The 14,661-nt window shown below is 43.2% G+C and overlaps 2 protein-coding genes across 2 annotated transcripts in view; both read left to right on the top strand.

The window, feature by feature from the left end:
- sec61b (SEC61 translocon subunit beta) overlaps positions 1-14,661 on the top strand; it is a 288,067-nt gene that overhangs the window by 116,861 nt on the left and 156,545 nt on the right. The gene's annotated exons all lie outside the window — the stretch shown is intronic.
- galnt1 (UDP-N-acetyl-alpha-D-galactosamine:polypeptide N-acetylgalactosaminyltransferase 1) overlaps positions 1-14,661 on the top strand; it is a 161,787-nt gene that overhangs the window by 141,529 nt on the left and 5,597 nt on the right. The window contains exons 9-12 of the mRNA XM_062064025.1: positions 43-160; positions 10,736-10,916; positions 11,667-11,806; positions 14,575-14,661. The exon at positions 14,575-14,661 is cut by the window's right edge and continues 12 nt beyond it. Of these exons, the coding sequence (XP_061920009.1) occupies positions 43-160; positions 10,736-10,916; positions 11,667-11,806; positions 14,575-14,661 (526 nt within the window). The remainder of the gene's footprint in view (positions 1-42; positions 161-10,735; positions 10,917-11,666; positions 11,807-14,574) is intronic.

Below are 14,661 nucleotides of genomic sequence, written 5' to 3'. Positions count from 1 at the left end.
AACATAGAACACTGGGAATGAACCACCCACATTTCTTTCCAGGACTCCCACCATGGCGGGCGGCTTGTTCTCCATCGACAGAGATTATTTCCAGGAAATTGGCACGTATGACGCAGGCATGGACATCTGGGGTGGAGAGAACCTGGAAATCTCTTTCAGAGTGAGTGTACACACCTTTCACTAAATGATGACACAATGAGGGTGTGGCTTGACTTACATAGTATTTATTACAGTAAATATATAGAATGTATACAGTAGCCCACAAAAGTGAGTACAGTATTTAATTATATATTTGTATGGGACAGCACTGAAGAAATGACACGTGCTTACAATGTAAAGTGGTCAGTGTACAGCTTGAATAAGAATGTAAATTTACTTTATCTTCAAAATAAGCCATGAATGTGTTAACCGCAGGCAACTAAAGGGAATACAACCCTAATAGTCCAAATTGTACCCAAAGGGTTTGTAAATATTTAGTGTGGTTACCATTACTTTCCTGGAATCTTCTCCCACTCCTCCATGATAACATCCCAGCACTGGTGGATGTTAGATACCTTGCCTTTTTCCCTTGTGTTTGAGGATAAATAAGGTTTAAGTCTGTAGTCTGGACCAGTCCATCGTCTTCATCAAATTTCCTTTCACCATCCAACACCCCTTAATTGAAATAATATTAATAAGCTGAAAATATGTATTTATTTATATGTGTGTGTCAAGCTAGTTATTTACTAGCACTTGTTCCAAATAAAGAGTATATTTCTGTAAGAGCAGCACTCAAAGTGTGTGACAGTGGGGCGTGCCATGATACTTCCATTATTTGCGTTTTTATAAATGCTTGAAAGATACACATGCCTCGTAGTGCTGTAATTAATCAACAGGAAATATAACAAAGTATACTTGGGTGTACCATAAAGGTAATGAGGATATATAATATTCTTTAGTAGAATGAGCTCTTTATCTGTAGTAAGCTTGAGTCAATAACTAGCTTGATAAATAACAGGTAAGTAACTAATTGTGATCATTTTCTCAATAGTATTTCAATTAGAGGAGCTGTTTGCAACATTTACACAGGTGTCTAGAGGGCGATAACTTTCCAGTGTATTTTAACACAGTATATCCCGCCCTCTTACAGCTTCTAGGGCGTAATGACGTAACTATGTGCGTACGTAACACGTGCACACGCATTAGCTTTGGGTTTTGTTAGCTAATAATAGCGATTTGAATAGCTAGCGTTATCTGTCATTGAATGTATATTTTATCATAACAACAACATGACTGCAAATTGTTTGTAGCTTCTCTTGGACTACTTTTGTATATGTGCACGCACTCTCTGTGTGTATGTGTTGACGAGACCGGGTGAGTGACCACCGTAAACACCAATCATTTTATCCGGGCCGGAAAAAAATGTTACTACACAAACTTACACAAATGGGTTCTGTTAAACCACTAATGGTAACACAAGCTAGCCAGTTGTGTTCTTGTTAGATTTGTTGCTGTGAAAAACGTAACTGTGAGCAAGTTGCAAACAGCACCTTTAAGGGGGGGTGACGGAAAGTAATTGAGAACCACTGGACTATAGGATATTATATATTCACGTTACCCAGTGCACAGGTGTGAAACTCAAGCAAAATTACCTCATTTATATCATATGTCATTGAAAATTACCACTCTCGGCCACCTTTGTTTTATTTGGATGCAGTGCACCTACTATTCTTACTACAATTGGACACCACTAAAAATGACACCATATTTACTATTAGACCCTATCTGTACAAAAAAACCATTAAAGATGCACGATAACATAGTCAGATGTGATGATTATAACGACAACAAGGCATGCTGGGAAACGCTTGCTTCTCAAATGCATGCTCAGACTTGCCAAGACTTCGGACAGTTGTTGACATCCCGACCGAAGTCACCATTCTAGTGGTCAGTGTGAGAGTGTGAGAGCGGTAACACCAGATTGAACACACCTGCTCTCTATTCGCAGTCACAACACCGTCTTGATGCTTATAGATACAATGTGATTTATCACATTGTATGCATGTTCGAAATAAACTGACACCATGACCATAACCATGTCTTCATCGGTTAACATGCAATTCTCTGCCGAAACTCCAGTGGGCGGCGTTCATTGATTTTAGCTTCTTGTGTCATTCCCCTAACCAGTTCTTTTTGTATTTTGTGCTCCTGAAAATGAATCTGGCAGTTTTTCCCATGTATCAATACGTTTTGTAGGTAAACTAACTGTACTTAGAACACCACTTTTCTATCGACAGACTCGATATGTCGCCCCCTCTTGGTGTGACGTCATCCCCAGAACTGGAACACATTTCCCCACATAGACAGTGTGGATAAAGACATGTAAAATATTTTTTTTCATCACTTTTATTGTAAGTTTTTGTGGCCCTTACTTCAAAACTGATATGGTTAACATTATGAGCAAAACAGAAATATGATATAAAATGGGGGGGGTTGAGGTGGGTGGGGTTTGGTGGTAGTGGGGGTGTATATTGTAGCCCGGAAGAGTTAGGGATGCAAGGGATTCTGGGTATTTGTGCTGTTGTGTTTATGTTGTGTTACGGTGCGGATGTTCTCCCGAAATGTGTTTGTTATTCTTGTTTGGTGTGGGTTCACACTGTGGCGCATATTTGTAACAGTGTTAAAGTTGTTCATACGTCTACCCTCAGTGTGACCTGTATGGCTGTTGATCAAGTATGTCTTGCAGTCACTTTCGTGTGTCTGCAGAAGCCGCATACAAAATGTGACTTGGCCGGCACACTTACTTGTATGGTGAAAAAGCGGAGGCTAAAGGCAGTGCCATCACGGCACGCCGTAATATTGTTTGTCCGGGTGAAAATTGGGAGAAATTCGGGAGAATGGTTGCCCCGGGAGATTTTCGGGAGGGGCACTGAAATTCGGGAGTCTCTCGGAAAAATCGGGAGGGTTGGCAAGTATGATAGGATAGACTTTAATTATCCCACAATGGGGAAACTATGTGGTTGCAGTGCAGATGAAAAAAAATGTCCAAAAAATAAAGTAAAAACCCATGAAAACAAGAGGGAAACATTAAAGATCACAAAGGACATAAGAGACATTAAAGAGCACAGAGCTGATGCAACCGTCTGCCACTTCAGCAGCATCCATTTCTACATAAAGTTAAAAAAGTAAAACAAAAATTTGCAATAAATAATACATATACAATTGCACGATACATTGACAAACAACACAACAAAACAAAAACTCAATTTCAACACCCACATAAACCACGGTGGCCTCTGCAGTGCTCCACCCCATCTTCTCCTGGGGGGCAGCACAGCCAGAGACAGGAACAGACCGAACAAAGCAACCAAGAGAGACGCCTCCGTCCTAGGCTACCCACTAGCTCACTGCCAATGTCCAGTCCGCGCGGATGAGCAAGAATCCGACCAGGGAGACCGAAGCGTCTGATACATGCTCATTCAGCCAGGGCTTTGTGAAGGTCGTCCATCCCGACGCTCAACACTAGCTCCGCATCTTATCCGGTCTCTCCCCGCGTTATCTGGTGTGGCAGAGAGCCAGCAGCTGGTCTTGATTCCAAACGTGGCCCTGGCCAAAAGGCTCCCAGACGCAGATCCAAAAGTTCACAAAAAAGCACTGAAATCACGAAAGTGCCAATCCTTCTTGCACAGTCCTGAAGGAGCCCCAACTATGAGGTAAAAAACCCATTCAATGCTCCTGCTCATGATTGTTCAGCAATTTGTCATGCATCTTGAAGAAAATATCAGTAAAAGAGGACGCAACGTAGAATACTAGCAGCATACCTTTAGAATCAGAATCAGAGTCAGAAGTACTTTATTAATCCCCAAGGAGAAATTAAGATTTTCAGCACAGTCCCATTCAAGAGCAGACAAACATTACAGGGAGACAGAACAGAATCGCTGACGGGTCTGCCAACTTCCAGCACCCCTTACAAAAAAGGTGGGAAACAGGTAAACGCTGGGGAGGGGGTGGGGGTGTTCTTTCTCCGTTTTTCCGCAGGTTCTGTCTCAGTCCTGATTTTCTGGATCGCATTTATTTGAGTCTTTTTACATGTTTTCCATCCAAAACCCTTTTTCTTCAAAGTCAGAATCATTAAAATGATGACTGCAAATTTCACTCCTCACGTTTGGTCCATCCCATTTTACACGAGTCAATTTGAGTGGAGAGGTCCAACATTTCCTCATATTGCCATCATTTGGAAATGTATGGAGGCTGACCCCTTTTTAGTTTTTTGTTACAACCTGCAACAATGCATCTGATTGCAAATGATTCCCGGGCACAGCACCGCTGCTGCCCACTACTCCCCTCACCTCCCAGGGGGTGAACAAGAAGATGGGTCAAATGCAGAGGACACATTTCATCACACCTAGTGTGTGTGTGACAATCATTGGTACTTTGACTTTAACTTTAACTTTAATCTGGCAGACATATTTGATCATTCCTTCAAATTCTGTGCGAAAATATCATGATTCGGGATGAATATGCTACCAATAGACAAACTGTGCAATATGAAATTACCACCAGTCTTTTGCAGGTGACGTCAGCAGGCTGATACATGCGCCGGCCACATTTTGATGCTAAAAGTGGGCTCTTTAGTAAACAAGCCTAAAATGACTACCGGTACTCTGTCTACTTTGGGGTAATTGTACCTGTAAAACAATAGTTTTAGGTCCACAACTATGAAAAAGTGCCAATATTGTCAGCATTAGAGAGTCCTTTCCAGCATGATTGAGGCTGAATCACATGACACAGGGAAAAGAAAATGGTAAATTAAAATTTGTACATTTTCACTTAGGGGCGTTCTCCCTTGTTTCCAGCGGTTTATACATTAAAGGCTTATTTTGAGGGGACTATACCTGTATACTAGGGGTGTGGGAAAAAATCGATTCAAATTCGAATCGCGATTCACACGTTGTGCGATTCAGAATCGATTCTCATTTTTTTTAAATCGATTTTTTTTATTTATTAATTTATTTTAATTTTATTTTTTATTTATTTATTTTTTCTAAATTAATCAATCCAACAAAACAATACACAGCAATACCATAACAATGTTGTTGTTGTTGGCATCCGTAAGTCTCAGAAGACAATGGATTGGCGCCCCTTGGATATGATTTAGTTGGTCATGCAGCGTCTGCTGTGGCTGTACAGACCCACACGGGAGTGACAGTCTCTGTTGCACTTGGTGCATTTATAAGTCGCGTCAGCGACAGGATGTAGTTGTTTGCTCTTTCTCTGAGCTCGCTTCTCATCTGCAAGCTGGCAGAGTTTTGCCTCGCCAGCTTTCAGTCCAGTGTTCACGGTGTGTCTCCAGCTGGATCTGTCCTGAGCAAGCTCTTCCCAGGTGTTCAGGTTCATGTCGAGCGCTTTCAGGTCACGCTTGCAGACATCCTTGAAGCGGAGATGTGGCCGTCCCGTTGTCCTCTTGCCGGAGACAAGCTCTGCGTAGAGGATGTCTTTGGGGATCCAGCCATCGAAGGCGACGCTGACGGAGCAGAGTGACCATGCTGGGAATCTTGGCTTGCATCAGCACCTCGTTGTTTGTCACACGATCGCTCCATATAAAACCCAAGTATGCGACGGAGGCAGCGTATGTGAAAGGCACTTAGCCTCTTCTCCTGCGAGGAGTACAGAGTCCAGGATTCGCTGGCGTACAAGAGAGTACTTAGCACGCAGGCACGATACACAGCGATCTTGGTGTTGATTGTCAGCATGCTGTTGTTCCACACTCTTTGCGACAACCTGGCCAAGGTTGTGGATGCCTTGCCGATCCTCTTGTTGATCTCTGCTTCCAGTGAGAGGTTGTCAGTGATGGTGGAACCAAGGTATGTGAACTGGCTGACGACCTCTAGTTCATAGTCGTTGATGGTGATACAGGGTGGTTCAGCATCTTGGGCCATCACATGTGTCTTCTTCAGACTGATAGTCAGGCTGAACTCTTCGCATGCCTTTGCAAAGCGGTCCATCTGGCTCTGTAGCTCTTCTTCTGTGTGGGTGGCCAGAGCAGCGTCATCTGCAAACAGCATGTCTCTGATGGTTACCTTCCGGACCTTGCTCTTTGCTTTTAGGCGAGCCAGGTTGAACACCCTCGGTCGACGATCCGAAGGCGTGCTTCAGCAGAACGGAAAAGAAGATGCCGAAGAGAGTGGGAGCGAGGACACAGCCCTGCTTGACGCCACTGCGGATTATGAAGGCATCTGACGTCGAGCCGTCATATTGAACTGTGCCTTTCATGCCGTCATGGAACGACTTGATCATCCTCAGGAGTCTCGGTGGGCAGCCAATCTTCGCTAGGACTGTGAAGAGCCCATCCCTGCTGACAAGGTCAAACGCTTTGGTCAGATCTATGAAGGCCAGAAAGAGGGGCTTGTGCTGCTCTCTGCACTTTTCTTGCAGTTGCCTGATGGTGAAGACCATGTCAATGGTTGATCTTTCCGAGCGGAACCCGCACTGTGACTCTGGGTATACTCTATCAGCAAGCTTCTGCAGTCTGTTCAGGAGGACGCGTGCAAAGACTTTGCCTACGATGTTTAGGAGAGATATTCCTCTGTAGTTGTTACAATCGCTTCTATCACCCTTGTTCTTGTACAGGGTAACGATGTTGGCGTCTCTCATGTCCTGAAGTACTGCTCCTTCCTCCCAGCATTGACAGAGGAGGTCGTAAAGATGTTCCCTCAGTGTGCTGTCGCCGCACTTGATGACTTCTGGTGGTATGCCATCCTTCCCAGGCGCTTTCCCCGAGGACAGGCTCTCAATGGCCTTCTTCAGTTCAGCCACAGTGGGTTTCTTGTCCAGTTCAGCCATGAGAGGGAGGCTTTCAATAACTGCAAGGGCATCGGATGTGACTTGATTCTGTCTGAAGTACAGATCGGAATAGTGTTCCACCCATCTCTCTATCTGCTTGCCTTTGTCCTGGATGGTCTCGCCCGTGGCAGACTTCAGGGGTGCTGTAACCTTCTTGGTGGGGCCCATGGCTTTCTTGATGCCTTCGTACATGCCCCTGATGTTTCCAGTATCAGCCGCTAACTGGATGCTCTGGCAGAGCTGGAGCCAGTATTCGTTAGCACATTGCCTTGCTAGTCTCTGTAGTTTTCTCTTGGCAGATCTGTACACCTGCAGGGTCCTCTGGCTGGGGGATCACTTGTATTCCAGGTGAGCTCTGCTGCGTTCTTCTACGGCTGGAGTGAGTATAGAGGAGTTGGCCTCAAACCAGTCGTTGTTCTTTGTCTGCTTCTTTCCAAAGACCATCATGGCAGTGCTGTGTACTGACTCTCTAATGCGGTCCCATCTCTCTGTGGCTGAGCCACCAGGAGGATCTGAGTCAAGCACCTCGGAGAGAGATTGGGTGAATTCCGCTATCTTGTCAGAATGTGCGGTCTTGCTCACATCTATGCGGGGTTTGCCCTGGGGCCTGGAGCGATGGATCTTCTTAGGCAGAAGTCTCATCTTGGAGTACACCAGCGAGTGATCAGTATCGCAGTCAGCGCTGTGAAAGGTGCGGGTAAGGAGGACGCACTTCAACGCAGATCGCCTGGTGATGATCAGGTCTAGCTGGTGCCAGCGTTTGGAGCAAGGGTGTCTCCAAGACACTTTGTGCTGAGGCTTTGTCTGGAAGAAGGAGTTGGTGATGCTGAGGTCATGGTATGAGCACAACTCCAGGAGTCGTTGCCCTTTCTCGTTCATCTTTCCAACGCCAAACTTTCCAAGACAGGAGGGCCAAGAGTCAAGGTCAGCGCCCACTCTGGCGTTGAAGTCACCTAGCAGTATCAGGTGTTCTTCTTTTGGGATCCTGTTGATAAGAGAGTCTAGCTGGCTGTAGAACTCGTCCTTGGTATCCCTGGTGGCGCTGAGTGTTGGTGCATATACACTGATCAGGTTGACAGGCCCAGTGGTGGTGTGGAGACGGAGTGATAGCAGTCTTTCTGTGCCTTGTTGACAGGGTTCTATCATTCCCAGTAGAGAGTTCCGGACAGCAAATCCAACGCCATACTCTCTGGTTTCCTCTGCACTCTTCCCTTGCCAGAAGAACGTAAAGTTATTTTTTCTGAGAGTTCCAGAGTCGGCAAGCCGCGTCTCCTGCAGTGCGGCAATGTCAACCTGCAGTCTCACAAGTTCATCGTTGATGACTGAGGTCTTCCGGGCATTGCTGATGGCCTGGAGGTCGTCGGACAGTCCTGGTGTCATTGTTCTGACATTCCATGTGCCTTCTTCTTCTCCTTGAGGGGAGAAGTTTTCATTGTTGAATTTAAATTTATTTTATTGTTGCCTGGTGCAGCAATCGCAGTCCACTTGTCAGATACTTGTACCCTAAGCCCTACGCACCCAGTAAGGCAGGCGGACTGTGGCGGGACAACACCTACTTGGCTGGGGGCTGCCCAGCTTGAGGCGGGCGGTAGTTGTCCAATGAGACGTGGTGTTCTCTCCCACCGACGAAAGCAACCGCTGGCGCCAGCTCTACGCCAATCAAGCGGATGGCTTATAACCGGTAACTGTTGCTTCCCGTGTTGTTTCGACGCTTTGCAGCGAAGCTAGAGTGTCCTCTCCAGGGCGCTAGCCTGGGCAAGGTGGTATGGAGAAAAAGCTGTTGCCCATGAAGCAGATCCCCCCTCTCCACGCAGCTGATGGATCCAAGGGAAAGGTCAAACCGATACATCTTGGCACCAGCGGCATCGCAGGAGTTGCCGGAATGACTATGAAGACAAGGTCAGACCGCCTTAGGGACTCCGGCTCCGGATTTGATGTCAGGGTTGACTCCCTTAGCCTTTGGTTATCCAAAACCTGCCCGCAAGGCAGCGGGAGACTCGTGGAGGGCGGGGACGTCTCTCTACCCGTGCAGGTCCATGTAGACCTGCCCACTGCCCATAACAATGCAATCCAATTCTAAAACCAAACCCGACCCAGCAACACTCAGAACTGCAATAAACAGAGCAATTGAGAGGAGACACAAACACGACACAGAACGAACCAAAAGTAGTGAAACAAAAATGAATATTATCAACAACAGTATCAATATTAGTTACAATTTCAACATAGCTGTGATTAAAAATCCCTCATTGACATTATCATTAGACATTTATAAAAAATAAAATAAAAAGAACAATAGTGTCACAGTGGCTTACACTTGCGTCGCATCTCATAAGCTTGACAACACACTGTGTCCAATATTTTCACAAAGATAAAATAAGTCATATTTTTGGTTCATTTAATAGTTAAAACAAATTTACATTATTGCAATCAGTTGATAAAACATTGTCCTTTACAATTATAAAAGCTTTTTACAAAAATCTACTACTCCTATTGCAGGTCAGCAGACTGGGGTAGATCCTGCTGCAATCCTATGTATTGAACATACTTGCCAACCCTCCCGTTTTTAGCGGGAGAATCCCGATATTCAGCGCCTCTCCCGACAACCTCCCGACAGAGATTTTCTCCCGACAAACTCCCGGTATTCAGCCGAAGCTGGAGGCCACGCCCCCAAAAAAAAAAGTCTGCCGCAGCTGCGATTGGACCTGACCAGCCTCCGGGTACAAGTACTGGAGTACCAATTGCTTGCCAGGGAAGATCTTCCCCAGGAAGCAAGGATTGACCGGTTTTGGGCCATGCTAGGGAGAGATGGAAGATTCCACACTCTTGTGCATTTGATGAAAGCACTTTTGTGCGTGCCACACAGCAATGCATCATCAGAGAGGGTGTTCAGCATGGTTAGAAAAATAGTGACAGAGAATAGAAAGAGGATGGACAATTCAACCCTTAAAGCATTGTACTTTCAAGTACAACAATGAGTAGATGAGTGTTGTGTGTGTGTGTGTGTATGTGTAAATAAATGACACTAAAATTCAAGTATTTCTTTTATTTATATAATAAAATCAAAAAAAATAAATATATATATATATATATATATATATATATATATATATATATATATATATATATATATATTATATATATATATATATATATATATATATATGTAACGGTGTAGAAACAGACGTTCATTATGCTTGATTAAATTATGAATGAAGTGTTGCAACAGCGCCTGTTGCTGGCGAGAAGTGGTATGTACTTTACCTGCGGGAAGTGCTCAGAACTGTGACGCCTTCCAATTGATAATCCCGTGACCCAAGTGGACTCACAGTCTCACAATTTGCACTGTTAAAGTATTTAGTCAGCCACCCATTGACAATCAATGGGTGGCTGACTAAATACTGTTTTGCCCCACTGTATATATATATATATGAAATACTTGAGTTGGTGAATTCTAGCTGTAAATATACTCTCCTCTTAACCACGCCCCCCCCCCCCCCCCCCCCCCCCCCCCCCCCCCACCCACTCCGATATTGGAGGTCTCAAGGTTGGCAAGTATGGTATTGAATGAATAGAGAATCGTTTTTGAATAGGGAAAAAATCGTTTTTGAATCGAGAATCGTGTTCAATTGAAAAAAAAATGTATTTAAAATCCAATCGTGACCCCAAGAATCGATATTGAATCGAATCGTGGGACACCCAAAGATTCACAGCCCTACTGTATACTGTTTTACAAGCTGTACACGGACAACTACAAAGTGTTGACCCATAAAAAATATAATCAAATATTTGCAGAAATGTTAAATAATGTTCTCACTAATTTATACAGTATGATTTATTTGTGTAGTTTGATGCCAAGAGTCAAAAACCTGTGTTCACTCTGCCTGTGCGCGCGTCTGTGTGTTCCTCGTAGATATGGCAGTGCGGTGGAACCCTAGAGATCGTCACGTGCTCGCACGTGGGTCACGTGTTCAGAAAGGCCACGCCCTACACGTTTCCCGGAGGAACGGGACAGATCATCAACAAAAACAACCGACGACTGGCAGAGGTCTGGATGGACGAGTTCAAGAACTTCTTCTACATCATCTCCCCTGGTGAGTGCTGGCGTGTGAAGCAGGTGATATCACTGTGATGACACAGCCGTGCAGGACTAGAGGGTAGAATGATTTCACGCCAAGGAGCATGATTTCTGCACACACACACATAGGCTGGCAAAAGATAGACAGTGGAAGTTACTCAGTAAAGAAAATATTCTGATTCTTGTGGTCACTATTCGATTTAGAATCTATTCTCGTTTCAAACCGATTCTCGCAATGTATCATTTGGTATAATAATTATAATGAAACTTTTTCAAAACAGGTTGCAGGTTAGAAAAGTGCCTTTTGGTTCTATGAAGATGGCCTAAAAACACAATTAAAACATTTATTTTGATAAAAAATACAAAAAATCTGGTATATATTTTTTTTCATAGATTTTTGAAGATTATAAATCGATTCAGAAATGGGATGAATTAAAATTGCGATTCAGATGTGAATCTGTTTTGTGTGCACCCTACTGCTTAACTAAATGTGAATTGTATTAGCATCTGTATGACTAAATTAATTAGTGCACGGTTTGTATTGAATTTATATTTCTTTTTTGGGGGGGGCCAAACCCTTTTCTTTTTTTGCAATAAGTTCCATTTCTGGTTCTATGGTTATGAGCACTTTTTTTTTTTTTTACAAACTGACAAGATCTCACAAGATTAGCTGTTTTGCGTGACATGACACATGATGATGGGACTACACTTTAACTGTCTCTCCTCAACCACTGTATAAAGTGTGTGTGTGTGTGTGTGTTTTCAGGTGTGACCAAAGTGGACTACGGTGACATCACGTCTCGCTCTGCTCTCAGACAGAAGCTTCAATGCAAACCTTTTAGTTGGTACTTGGAAAACGTCTATCCCGACTCCCAGATTCCTCGCCACTATTACTCTCTTGGAGAGGTACACACGCACACACACAGTTTATAAAACAACTGAGATTTTCACTGCATGGTTGAGTGTTTCATGGTGGTAGATTAAACAGCTGTGTGCTAATCCCTTGAGCGTGTGCCCTTTGGGGAAATGAAGGGTTTATTTATTGTGGGAAAAACTGCTTCTGTTGAACCTGATTACAGATAATTAAGGATGACTAAATATCATTGTACAAGATAATATTAGCATTAATATCAGCACAACATGCAGAGTACAAATAGAATAAAGAATAAAAACTGCCGTGAAAATACAATACTGCAGTGTATACTGAGCAAAAGCAACTCTCCAGTCTCCATTAAAACTAGGGATACAAGTTTTTCACTTTTTTGACAATACCGGTATTGGAGCCTTGAGAATTGGCCGATACTGATAATAATTCAATACGATATCAGCCCAAATCATAGTACATCCTTGTATTATTTTGTCGTGTGAAACGTTAGAAAAGGTTTGCTCGAGTGCTGTTACTCCCAGAAGAATGGTAGGCATACACCTGAGCCCATAACACTATTAGAGATATCCGATTATGGCTTTTTTGCCAATATCCGATATTGTCCAACTCTTACTTACCGATTCCGATATCAACTGATACCGATATATACAGTCGTGGAATTAACACTTTATTATGCCTAATTTTGTTGTGATGCCCCGCTGGATGCATTAAACAATGTAACAAGGTTTTCCAAAATAAATCAACTCAAGTTATGGAAAAAAATGGCAACATGGCACTGCCATATTTATTATTGAAGTCATTATTTTTTTTAACATGCCTCAAAACAGCAGCTTGGAATTTGGGACATGCTCTCCCTGAGAGAGCATTAGGCGGTTGGGTGGGGGGGTGGGGTGGGGTAGCGGGGGGTGTATATTGTAGCGTCCTGGAAGAGTTAGTGCTGCAAGGGGTTCTGGGTATTTGTTCTGTTGCGTTTATGTTGTGTTACGGTGCAGATGTTCTCCCGAAATGTGTTTGTCATTCTTGTTTGGTGTGGGTTCACAGTGTGGCGCATATTTGTGACAGTGTTAAAGTTGTTTGTATGGTCACTCTCAGTGTGACCTGTATGGCTGTTGATCAAGTATGCCTTGCATTCATTTGTGTGTGTGAAAAGCCGTAGATATTATGTGACTGGGCCGGCACGCAAAGGCAGTGCCTTTAAGGTTTATTGGCGCTCTGTACTTCTCCCTATGTCCGTGTACACAGCGGTGTTTTAAAAAGTCATACATTTTACGTTTTGAAACCGATACCGATAATTTTGAAACCGATACCGATAATTTACGATATTACATTTTAAAGCATTTATCGGCAGTCCGATATTATCGGACATCCCTACTATATATTGTCCAACAAATTATTGCTGATAAAAGATATCATAGTCAGCATTATTTTGAGACCAAATTAAGCATTAATGTAATAATAACAATACAAAAATAATACTCATCATCATCCTCTTGTCCTTTTTAATCAATCAGTCAATCAATCAAAGTGTATTTATATAGCCCTTAATCACAAGTGTCTCAAAGGGCTGCACAAGCCACAACGACATCCTCGGCTCAGATCCCACATCAGGGCAAGAAAAAACTCAACCCAATGGGATACAATAACGAACCTTGGAGGGGACTACAGATGTGGGGCGCCCCGGCGGCCGGTGCAATGGATGTTGAGTGGATCTAGTTAATAGTGTGAGAGTCCACTTTTACACTGATTACTTTTTTTACTGCTGTAATTGGAAAGTCATTAACTTTTGATGATCTTGAATAAGTAAACAATGAAAAATAAAATGGACTCTCAATCTCTATTAGCAAAAAAATGCACTTCAATACATTTTGGACATCTTGAAAGCGAGTCGCTGTAGGGAGCTAGCAGTGCCACCCCCACTCACTGACAAAGATTGTGGATGACTGACCAGAGGAATCACTACTTTCATGTATTTCTGCTATTGAACGAACGCGTTCAGGCACTGAAAGCGATGCACAGAGTGAACACTCTTGCACCCTGTTTGAAAGCGAGACACAAAGAAAACGAACAAACAGACATGACAATTTATCGCTGGTGAAGGAACTTGTCAACTTCATTTTGAATTATCGTTCAATTAAGTGACTTACCGATTATTGGCCCATGCTTAGGTAGGTATGACAAACACTAACCTTACGGCGGATTTAGGCTTTTGAAGTGGTGTTAATTTTTATTTTTAGTAAGACCTAGTGGTCACAATAACCTGATGTAGGTCAAATGATGCGGACACGTTTGTTACTGGATACTTTTTATTTGGCCTTGAATACTTTGTGGAAATAATATGCAAATAAAATGATTTGATACTTGTCTATATTGACAAATGTGCTGTTTTAGACTGCAATATTCTTAAATTATTATTATTAGTCGCTTTTAGCCTAGAATGTTTACCTTTTTAAATAAAGACAAAAGGACCAACCATGTGTGCTTATCTGAGGACATTTAGATGTTAACTGGCTGTCCAGCTTTGCACAAGTAACACGCTGCAGGACTGCTTGTATCGGATATATTACATGCAAACTGTATCATCCCATACTTGGTTTTTTTGTGTGCCGATATCAATATCAGATCGGGACACTCTTAATTAAAATATGTACATACTGTATCTTTATTTAGTGGAACCCACTCAAGTCTTACTTATGTTGCCGTAAACAGGTTCCATGTGTATGTACCACATAGAGTGTACACATTACACAGACAGTGTATCATGTAGATTTGTGTGTGTGTTGATTGAAAGATCCGAAACGTGGAGACCAATCAGTGCTTGGACAACATGGCCCGCAAAGAGAACGAGAAGGTGGGCATCTTCAACTGCCACGGCATG

The sequence above is a fragment of the Entelurus aequoreus genome, linkage group LG11 (assembly GCF_033978785.1).
Source record: "Entelurus aequoreus isolate RoL-2023_Sb linkage group LG11, RoL_Eaeq_v1.1, whole genome shotgun sequence".
Taxonomy (NCBI): Eukaryota; Metazoa; Chordata; class Actinopteri; order Syngnathiformes; family Syngnathidae; genus Entelurus; species Entelurus aequoreus.
This window is presented reverse-complemented; position numbering and strand designations above follow the sequence as displayed.